The 11,169-nt window shown below is 42.1% G+C and overlaps 1 protein-coding gene across 1 annotated transcript; it reads right to left on the reverse strand.

Moving 5' to 3' along the window:
- Window positions 1-87: 87 nt before the first annotated feature.
- FAM210B (family with sequence similarity 210 member B) lies at window positions 88-8,135 on the reverse strand. Its single transcript, XM_074604713.1, has 3 exons — window positions 7,852-8,135; window positions 3,583-3,755; window positions 88-2,124 (listed from the first exon to the last, which is right to left on the reverse strand). Exons 1-3 carry the CDS (start codon window positions 8,020-8,022, stop codon window positions 1,908-1,910), a joined length of 561 nt encoding a protein of 186 aa, XP_074460814.1. The 5' UTR covers window positions 8,023-8,135; the 3' UTR covers window positions 88-1,907.
- Window positions 8,136-11,169: the final 3,034 nt, after the last annotated feature.

The raw sequence follows: 11,169 nt of genomic DNA on the forward strand, positions 1-11,169 counted from the left end.
AGCGTTTTAAGACATTGCCTAAAATAGAGCAAGGGTCAGGCCACTCACAAAGAAAACATACAAACCAACTATTTTCCAGTAAAACACTTCAAGCAAACTAAAAGAAAGCAATTTATTGTATTTTCAGTGTAAGACTTCATGGTCATCTTCACTATTTTACAAACCACTTTAAAAAATGATCCTTTTACAAGCAAGGATTCTAGAATTCAAAATATATTCTCAAATTAATTCAAAATATACTCTGGAAAAAACTTCATCTAAACAAATTGCCAGTAGTTTATACAACCAGGTAACTTAAATGAAGCTGTTTCTTTACTGCAAGAAGTCTCTAGTTAGAAGTCTCTAGTTAGTGCTGGTGACTTTTAATAACTTCTAGGTGCATTTGCTTTAAATGATTCCTGCTTTACAGAAGGACTTGTTTGAAAAAGTTCAAGTAGTCCTTTTCTGTTAACTTTACGACAAAACATACTTATCAGAAATGACTGTCTCCCTCAGACAGCTCTCATCCTAACTGCATGATTCCTTCCTCTCAATTCACTAAACTTCAGCAAAAAAAAAAAAATTACTCTGATCACCAGGGTAATTTCCTGCTATTTTACTTTAATCAGATTCCTGTATGAACAGATCTGTGTCAGAGCCACCTTGGCGTAAGTGTAAGCACAAAGACAGAGGAAGACAGCGTAAAAAGAGCAGAACTGGAAGGAGGAACGGGTCCAAAAGACCAGTAGGTCTGGATCGAGCTCTCTCACAGAAGCACAGTCCTAAGTCTGAAATGCAGGTTTACCACAGAATGTTATGCTGACTACCTGGTTTTGGGATCCAGTCTTTAGGTGAACTGAAAGGTAGTAGGGGAATACATGCGTGTGCAACTCCATTCTAATAGAAATAGTGTCCAAATAAGGAAACAAAAAGCACCTCTAACTGCTACATCCAACAGTCTGTCAGACAAAAGCACAGGAATTGCTCTTGTGAAGCTATAAGTTGTAATGGCTGCAGATTTGAGTTTCATGCACAGGAACAGAAAGCTGCTAGGGTTAGTTTTCAGATAAAAATGTGTCTCCAGTACAAAGCCAGGTCTCAATACTTTAGAAACCCACAGATACCTTGCCTCTGACTTGATGATCTTTGGAATATGTTCACATAAGAGGTAATTCTGGTTACACTGATTTCAGTAGACTCGGGATTCCTTCTGAGTCTATAGACAAAAAAAAAAATTTAAAAAGGATTTTAGGAAGGCCAGTTCCTAGCCTATAAATAAAGCACATTCTCAAACTATGAAGTCTTGAAACATGGGAGCACCACACTATTGCGCTATCACTGCAATAATTAAGCATCCAGGTACTCCACTTAAGTTAGTTCAGCATGTGTGTTGTATTGCAAGACTGGGGTCATAATATATGTCTTTTATAACAAAAGAAACACGCACCTGCCACCTTAGATTCCAATGTGTACCCTTACCAAAAGAACTATTCATATAGTAGCATATTGTTTATTCCACAGACTATTAGGAAGGGACTCTTACTCTGTTTCCCAACTACACAGTAATAAACTAATGCTGCCACTCTTGTTTTGACAAGAAAAAAAATTAAGGCCCCAAAAGCTAGATTATAAAGACCCAAAACTGAATGTTCTAAAGAGATTGCTCATTGTCAAGCATTTATGTTACTACTTGCAGTGGAAAACAAATACCATTTTAACAGGTTTTTCTAAAGAGGTGGCAAAAGGGAAAGAAGATGAGGACAGCACTTTTCACAGTGTAACATTTACCAGCAAGAACAAGCAAGAAATACAAGAGCAGATCAGCATTAACATGAATCCAAATAAGTCTTCCAAAGAAATTCAGCAATCTGAAAAGCTACAGGGATATAGAGCACTTAAAAAACAGAGTAAAAACCAGTAAGAAATCATCATGGATTTGGGGCAGGAGGTTTGAAGAAACCAATCTTCCGGCAGTATCGGACAATAAATGGCACAGAAACGATAGTAATGCTGATTCGGACTGGAGCAAACAATTTGTGAATAGCATATGCCAACACAAATGTGCTGGTACCAGCAGCCATTTTAGATTGCAACGATGATTCACTGAAACCAAGTTTGAAGAGAACTGCAGTCATATCCACACCACTGGGGAAAAAGAAAACAAGATATCTTAGTTTATTTTAAGGTTGTGTGCTAAAGAATGTAAATTAAAAGTGCTATTTTTTTTAGGTAATTTAACATGGCATACTTCCAATTCTGGAATTTATCTTTAAATCTAGATGTTGTTAAATAATAAAAACAATGAACAGTGACAGCTCAAGTTACTTCTGTAGCAACAACACATGCAATAATTTCAGATGCACGCTTTTTTTCTTAAATTGACAAGTTCCCTATGAAGTCAAATATGTTCTTAGTTTTACAACTGTAAAGCTGCAGTATTTGCATGGAGAATACTCAGCCCCTTGCTCAACCTTCTGATAAAATAATCTATTTCTCTGCTTCTGAGTTTTAGAAAAGTTAGAAATTTGTGAATTTGTGTTGGAAATTCATCTTCCCAAAATTTACAAAAAAGTCTATTCTGTGTCTTGATGACATTTATCACATAAATATAGATCAACCCAAACCAAACAAGGTACCTGTTGTTAGGGTTAGAATGTTCTAACAGAGGAGTACAAAGCTGTTCAAATGGCAAGTATCTTATCTAAAAATCTAACAAGGAAGTATTATGGATCTCAAATAAGCATTATCCATCAAATCCATTAATGTTTTAATTCTCTATAGACAGCTTTCATCACGGTTCTTACGTTTGGAGTAATTTTTCAAAAGAAGTTGTTACTGTAATTTTCCCCCCTTCACTTGCCAGTATAGTATCTTGTAACTGAGAGTTAAATCATACCTGAAGGAAAAAATTTTCACTGTCACCCTGTGCCACAACGTAGTAAACGAGAGAAATTAAGCATTCACATGTTCCCACTGAAATCAAGCATAAGCGGCAGGGTATGTTTTGAGAAACAATGTGTTTCTCTGTTTCCTCAGTTGAAACACCTCATGCTCAACAGACATATCTATAACTGATGCATTCCTACCAGAAGCCACATAATTTCTACCTGACTCCTACACAGTTATCTAGTATTTTCTTTTTTAATCTAATCCTGGTTTAGTGGACATTGCCTTCTGCAGTTGCAACTGCAGAAACTGAGTTCAACACCCAGAAAAATAAGTTTATCTCTAAGCTCCAGCACTTTTGTACAGCTTTATCTTTACAGACCATACTACCGTTTGAGAACAAAAGATATCTCTGCAGAACAAAAATAAATTCTCTCATGTGGCTAGTTACTCTGGTGCAGTCTCTATTCTGCTGTTTGCACCTGCCCACCACAGATCATGAACCTATGCAAAAAGACCATGTACGTCTATGTTCTCTCATGCCTGATGGGAGATTCGGTCCATTTATGGATCCATCTATACACAAAATTCAGATTACTCTGTATGGATCAAATAGATGTAAAGTACATGTCTCCTTCCAGAAGTAAACACATAGGTAAGATATTTTTCTTGGCTAAACCATTACCTAGAGGCTACAGACAACTGTACAAACCTCACCTTGACACAGCCAAGTAGAAGATTCCTAGAGATACTAAGGAAATTCCAACATGGAATGAAACCCCTACAGCACCATATTCCTTAAAAACTTGTTTCAGTTGCTGGGATTTGTTGAGTTTCTTGTTTTCATCACTGGGATCCGTGGCTGCCTTTTCAGGGGATATACCTGCATCCTAAAAAGAAAACAATTAAAAGTATTTATTAGCATTAAGCACAATATCATATTCCAGTCAGTTGAACCAATCTGAAATAATGAAAGAAGTGGCTTGCATACAGTGCCATTCAGAATGCTTTGGGAAGATAGTAACACACTTTTGTTCTTTTGCATCACGATAGCGGATGCCTGTGGCAGAGCCCATGCAAGCTCCCTTTCCCCAACTATTCATACCAAAAGGATGCACTGAGCTTGATGTAAGTTCTTACACAATGCAAGTTTCATAATTAAAAAGGAGTTGTTACAGTCCCAGTCTTCCATTTGATCCAAATGTGTGCCAAGGCACACCCACACAGTTGCTTGAGAGATGAGTCTGAGGTACCAAAGAGATCTTTGCTTACTCCCACTGCTCAGCTTTGTACAGTGAATTCTTGTAACGTAGCTTTTTGTTCAAGGGCAAAGCAGCTGATGGTGCTGGAAGCCTACACGATACCACGCTGATGCTGGCTTACTAACAACTTACTGATAGAAAAGGTCCAACATTTAACGTCCCGTAAGTCACCCTCTGCAGATTCACTCAAAAAAAGGAAGAACCAGGAAACTGCTACTGTTGACAGCAACAAGCAATACTGTTGCCACGATGCAGACAACAGCTACACAGACATGCCAGTGCCAGAGTAAACAGCCTAACTACACTGAAAGTGTTTGCCATTGTAAAATTTATTCACAGCTTTTTATTGGGGTAGATTGAAAGTGCAGAACTTCACACCAAAACATACCCCAAAGCCATCTGATAGCGCAATGCAGGCAAAGAAGGGCATATAGGCTGCTAGTACCAAGTCAGCCCTTGGATACCTCCTCATACTTGCTATGGAAGAAAAACTAACTGGAGAAAGAAAACGTTTTGACAAAGACCTCAGGATTTTTCTCTAATTAGTGAGGAAAGATTAGACGAGTTCTTTCTTTTCATCTGAATTCAGCAGCAGTCGTGAGAATATGACAGCCAGACTAAAGGCCACTGTTTCCCACAGGACAGGTACAGCTACCAAGTGCCTGGCACTGCTTTGTCCTACTGTAGCTTGGTGTCAAGACATACAAAAGAAGAGGCATAAGAAAAATACTTTTGATTAATCCTTGGACATGGCAAGATTGTACATTAGGATAAAAAAACGGGCTCCTCTTACAACATTCATGGTAGGATGAACTCGCTTTAATCAGTGCTTTTAACCACACCGACCACACCACCACCCAGCCCCACAAAAAACCTATGTTCGCTGCTGGTTTTCTCTTTTCTAATTGTAATTTGTGTTACTTTGTATTTAATTTTGACAGGAAATCACACTGATCCACAAATACATATGCAGGGATTTGTGTAGCTCAACTTATTCTGATTCTTGCATTTTTAAAATTTTCAAACATAATGGGTAATGTTAGATTACTTTTTTTTTTGCTCATGAGCCAGAGCAATATTTGAATAGAAACTGAAATTGACTAAGAAAGAAAAACATCCAGTAGAAAAAGAAATCCTTTATTGCTTAAACCAAGCAGTTTTAATACCAGAAGGTAAATGAGGAAAAATATTCAAATACATATATTTTGAAGCAAGCTCATTAAGCAAAAGAATGGAGTCATAGTTAGATAATCTAATTACTTTCAGCCACTGGAAGTAATTAGGTTCCACACATGGCTGTACTACATGGCTGCTATTTCACCATGCTTCAGAACTCATTCTCTTACCCTTCAGGTGGGGGAAGAATGCTCTTTTAACTCCCCGTCTGTAAAATTTAAATACTGAGTTATTGAATGGAACTAGTTGAATAAACTAACAAAATAGTCTCATAATACCTTCTGCAAAAAGCTGTCCTAACAATTCAATCAAGAATACTAATTTATTCAACAGTGTGATTTTCTTAAAAGCCAAGTGCGGTTTGAATGGTATTTTAAGATTTAATAGCTTATATGAGTTTTTCATCCAAACAAAGATGATAATTATCTATGTAAGGAGCCAAATATGAAGATTTTCTTCAGATAGCTGCCACAAAAACAGGAGCTGACAATCTACGGAGATACATAATTCTCAGAAGAACCCTGGGTCTTACAGCCACGCTTGCAAGATGGATCGTAAGGACTGAAAAATAGCTTGTTCTCATCACGCAAGTACATTTCAATTCACTTATGCTCTCAGGCTCACCTGCTAGGCAATTTCTAAATGGTATCGAAGCAAGATGTTAAAAAAAAGTACTACTTCAACAGATATTATTTGGACTACCCAGTATGGTCATGGCCTGAATAATGTACAACTTAACAAAGCAAGCTACCAATTTTCCATATAATTCTGCCATAATCTTTATGCTATAAAGCAAATTTTATTCCCATTCTTTAGACAAAGATTCAGCTTATGGACAAACGGCAGCATGAAAACAAATCTGAAACTTCATGTTACGCTTTGTAATGAGGCTGCAGAAATTAGTCTGAAAATTAAGCTGTAGAAATTAAACTGGAAATGAGGATTTGTATGGAAAGCTCACATTCATGATCTGGGCACAAGCAGGTGTAAAGCAGGTCCCTGTCTCCTATAAAAATCAAACATAAAAACGATTTAATAATCTACTGCCATGTAAAAACCAGTTACATGTAAGGCCTTCATCTGCTTTTCTCCCTGAGTCAATTGAAAATTAAAACCAAAACAATGAATGGTACAAATTCATGCAAATTTTTCCTTCCCATGTCCAAAAAAATCATCTGAACGTAGAAAGCACGGTGAAACACATAATTAACCGGGTGCATGTTCGTATTCTCTCTCTCAGCTAACAAAAAGGCACAGAGTCAGGCACGGGACCTCTCTCTGTGGGCACCCTGCCAGCACGCCACCCGTTGTCATTTTCAGGGGCTGAAACCCATGGCACTTTCAGAAAACCCTTTCAGCTACCACCACCAGGAACATGCGGGCCTCTCTGCTTCTGCGTGAATTACTGAAATCCCCTTTTTTTAATTCTTCATGGCTCACCTGAAGTGCTTGAACTCTGCAGCCCCCAGGGAAACACACACACACACCCCCCACGGAGGCAGTGCAGGCCAGCTGAACCCCTCATATTGAAAACACCCCCAAAAACTGGAAAATACTCCCAAGCCAGGACAACTTGTCCTTTAATCAAAGGTACGACCTGCTTCCCCACCAAAGCATAGAATTGTCTAGGTTGGAAGGGACCTTTCAGACCATCGAGTCCAACCATCAACTTAACATTGCCAAAACCACCACTAAACCATGTCCCTCAGCACCACATCTACCTGTCTTCTAAATACCTCCAGGGATGGTGATTCCACCACTTCCCTGGGCAGCCTGTTCCAATGTTTGATAACCCTTTTGGCAAAGCAGTTTTTCCTAATATCCAGTCTAAACCTCTCCTGGCACAACTTGAGGCCATTTCCTCTTGTCCTATCACCTGTTACTTAGGAGAAGAGACTGACCCCCACCTCACTACAACCTCCTTTCAGGAAGCTGTAGAGAGCGATAATGTCTCCCCTCAGCCCCCCTTTCTCCAGGCTGATCAGCCCCAGTTCCCCCTCATAAGACTTGTGCTCCAGACCCCTCACCAGCTTTGTTGCCCTTCTCTGGACTCAGCTCCAGCACCTCAATGTCTTTTTTGTGGTGAAGGGCCCAAAATTGTACACAGTATTCAAGGTGCGGCCTCACCAGTGAGGAGTACAGGGGGACAGTCACTGCCCCAGTCCTGCTGGACACACTTCCTGATACAGGCCAGGATGCTGTTGGCCTTCCTGGCCATCTGCACACACCGTCGGCTCATATTTAGCCGGCTGCCAACCACCACCCCCACGTCCTTTTCCACCAGGCAGCTCTCCAGCCACTCTCCCCTAGGCCTGCAGCATTCATGGGGTTGTTGTGACCCAAGTGCAGGCAACGAGCCTTGCTGAACCTCATACCATTAGCCTCGACCCATCGATCCAGCCTGTCCAGATCCATCTGGAAAGCCTTCCTACCCTCAAGCAGGTGGACAATCCCACCTAACGTGGTGTCATCTGCGAATTTACTGAGGGCACACCTGATCCCCTCACCCAGATCCTCACGGGTGCTCCCAGCCTCCCCCCAGCCTTACCTTGGTGGAGGTGCCGGCGGCGGCTCTCAGCCTTACGAAGGGCAGCGGCGGACTGAGAACAACCCGGGCGAAGCGGGGACCGTAGCCCAAGGCTCGGGGGAAGGCGGCGAGCGGGGGGCTGCGCGGGATGGCCGGCAGCCGCAGCGGGCCCAGGCGCACCAGGCGGTACATAGCAACGGCGCAACAACAGCGCAGCCCCCAACTCTGCGCGCCGAGCGGGGCGGGTGATCAGACCCGACGAGCCGACCACCTGCCCCTCCCGGCGGCGGGAGCCCTCCTCCTTAAAGGCGCAGCGTCCCTTTTAGGGGCGCTGCGCCTTTAAGGAGGAGGGCTCCCGCCGCCAGGCGGGCTGGTGGTTATTTGAGGGAGGGCGGTTACAGGCGACGCTGCCCGCTGAGGCGATGGGGGCGAGCGCCGGGCGTTTTTTTTTTTTTCTGAGGAAAAAAAGTCTCTAAAAGGGGTATTTTACCACTCGGGACGGTGTGAGGCCGTCCCCCGCCTCGTCTCGGCTGGTTAAACCCCTTTCCAGCGCCTTTCTGGAGGGAGCTGTAGGAGTTTGAGCGCAGCAGCTTTTCGGTGTGGCCTTCCGGGTAGCTCGCTAAGGGGGGAAAATTGCCTTTTTCAGTCCCCCGGCGGGATTTAGGCTTGTAAACCGTGGAGGGGAGGTGATGCCTATCGTTTTTCAGAGTGCTCCCTGAGCCTTCACCTATGTTAAAATGGTTGGTGCCATCCCTGCTGCAGTTCTGGTGCATGGGCTCACAGTGCAGGCAGTTTGTTTAATTATTGACTTTATCTTGAAGAGCTCTAGTAATTTGCCAAGGCTTCATGGTCTAGGGCAGAGTGCAAAGGCAGAGCTTTTCCAGTCCCAAAGGGGTCATAGCATCTGCGAGACTAGAAGAAGCTTTCCAACAAGCGCTGCAAAGGTCTCACATTCATAGCTTTCTTTCTATATTAAGACTGCAACAGGAAAAGTAGTAATTAAAAATGCCATTGAAGTATAACATCACTGTGGAAGAATTGTAGATGTTGAGGGGGAGGGATATTCCTGGCAGGGGAATCCCAGTGCCCTGGGGAGCTCTATTTCAACCAGTGTGGCTTTGGTTGCTGGGAAAGAACCGTCCACATGGGGTAATTTTCAGGATCAGTGCATAACCATGGTGATTTGCAGACCTTTTGTGGTGTTTCAGTCATTCAATGTTAATGCCACTGAACACGGTTTAATATCTGCAGGTTGACTGCTACCCTGCACGATGCCAAGGCTTTTTGTAACTGCAATCTCTGCAGCTTTCTGAAATGGTGGCTCTTTGCCATCACAGACAAAGCTGCTCACTGCAAGGGGAGGGTAAATATTGCATAACTATATTAATGTATTGAAACAATGCATCTGAATGCTAAGCTCTGGCAATAAAATACTTCTCTTTTCCTAATTACTAAGCCTTTCCTCTTCAGCATATTGTTGTTTTTACAGTGATGTAAGCACACAGGGCTGAGTACAATAGGAGAACTGTGTCAGATAAATAGGAGGTTTTCCCTCCGGAAGAGCTTGCCGTTTGGGAGCACAAGCTGGGACTGCACAGGGCAACAGTGAATGGTACAATGCTGAAACGGCATGGTGGGTGGCTCTTGTTAAGTGCAATGCACCACAGAACAGATGGGTTTCAAGGAGTATCTTTGGTGAAAAGAGAGCTTTGCATGCATTAAAAGAGAGTCTGTTCTGGACATAAACAGCACTGCCAGTTCTAGGGTTTTACACTTCCTTTAGTTCTTGCTTCATAAATCTAGTCTCTCTTGGAATGCTTTGTAGAAGAATAGTTTCTAGGAACACGATTTCATGTATTTATTATGTTCACGTATTTATTATGTTTATTACTGTTCCAAAGCAACTTGCTAATGTGTTTTCTGTGACTATTTATACACCAGCACCACCTGAGTAGACAGATGATAATGTGGCAATGCTCTAATCATAGCACACTACAATTTTGTCATTTTTTTCTGAATTATAAAAAATTGCAGGACTTAATTCTGGTCTCACTCTGTAAAGGAGATATCAGTCAAGTTCCCCTGGCATGGACCACCACTGGGCTCTGCACATATACACCGGGCACTTCCCTGTGTCTGGCAGACCCATTAGAGCCATTGCATGGTTGAGAACACAGAGGTGCTCTCTGGTGGCGTATGTGTTATGCTGCTGCTAGACTTTTAGAAATCCTGGGCAAGTGCAGAGAGGAACAGGAGGTCAGTTGATGAGGCATAAAAGCATTAGAGTTGGCAGTTTTATATGTGCGGTCTGACTGTTTGTTCTCTCCAAAATCTCAGTGGGAGATCTTGCTTAGAAGCAGGAAGGAACAATACCGTAAACATTAAATGATACATGGTCGTTGAAAAACAAGCAAACAATCTGGCTTAAGATACCTTAATGTGGAGATAGTTTACAAGTGCAGGGAAAAAGACATTAGTGGCATCCTGCTCACTGTAACTGAGACAAAAGTGAGAAGGTACAACTTTCAAAGACAGCTCAAGAAAATGCTTCTGCACAGACACACATTTGTGTTATTCTGGATGTGCAGGTCCTTCTGTAATATATACGTTAATGGTTACTCCTTACATGTCACTATATTTACCTTTCTGCCTAAAGTAGTAGGACTTGGGACCATCTTCCATCTCGTTATTTACTGCCTTAAGTCTTCAGGCATTGCCAGGACACCTAGAATCTGACCTATAAACCTGGAAGTACAAGTAATCCTGATGGTGCAGCTGAAAAGCAATTTGACAAGGAAGAAGTTAAATGGAAGACTGATGAGCCTGCAAATTCCCTTGCAATTCATATAATCATAGAATCGTTTAGGTTGGAAAAGACCCTTAAGATCATTGAGTCTAGCAGTTAACCTAATACTGCTAACTCCACCACTAAGCCATGTCCCTAAGCACCATGTCTACACATCTTCTAAATGCCTCCAGGGATGGTGACTCAAGCACTTACCTGGGCAGCCTGTTCAAATGCTTGACAACCCTTTTGGTAAAGAAATTTTTCCTAATATCCAATCTAAACCGTGCCTGGCACAACTTGAAGCCGTTTCCTCTTGTCCTATCGCTTTCTACTTGGGAAAAGAGACTGACATCCACCCAAATGAAGAGTGGGTCGCTGAAAAAGCCAACCCAGAGCCCCAAATGAGAAGCTATCCCCTGGAAAAGCCGACTCAGAGCCCCAAAGGACTCCTTTCAGATGGAAAATGTTTCCCCTCAGCCTCCTTTTCTGTAGGATAAACAACCCCAGTTTCCTTAGCCACTCCTCAGAGGACTTGAACTCTTGACACTTCA

This window comes from Larus michahellis, chromosome 12 (genome assembly GCF_964199755.1).
Source record: "Larus michahellis chromosome 12, bLarMic1.1, whole genome shotgun sequence".
NCBI classification, from domain to species: Eukaryota; Metazoa; Chordata; class Aves; order Charadriiformes; family Laridae; genus Larus; species Larus michahellis.

Excerpts from the sequence above, each read along its gene's own strand:
- FAM210B (XM_074604713.1), bottom strand. The coding sequence starts at position 8,022 with ATGTACCGCCTGGTGCGCCTGGGCCCGCTGCGGCTGCCGGCCATCCCG. Across the intron at positions 3,756-7,851 it reads CCGCCGGCACCTCCACCAAG|GATGCAGGTATATCCCCTGA; the intron begins GTAAGGCTGGGG and ends TTTTCTTTTTAG. Across the intron at positions 2,125-3,582 it reads TTCTACTTGGCTGTGTCAAG|TGGTGTGGATATGACTGCAG; the intron begins GTGAGGTTTGTA and ends CTTTTTCCCCAG.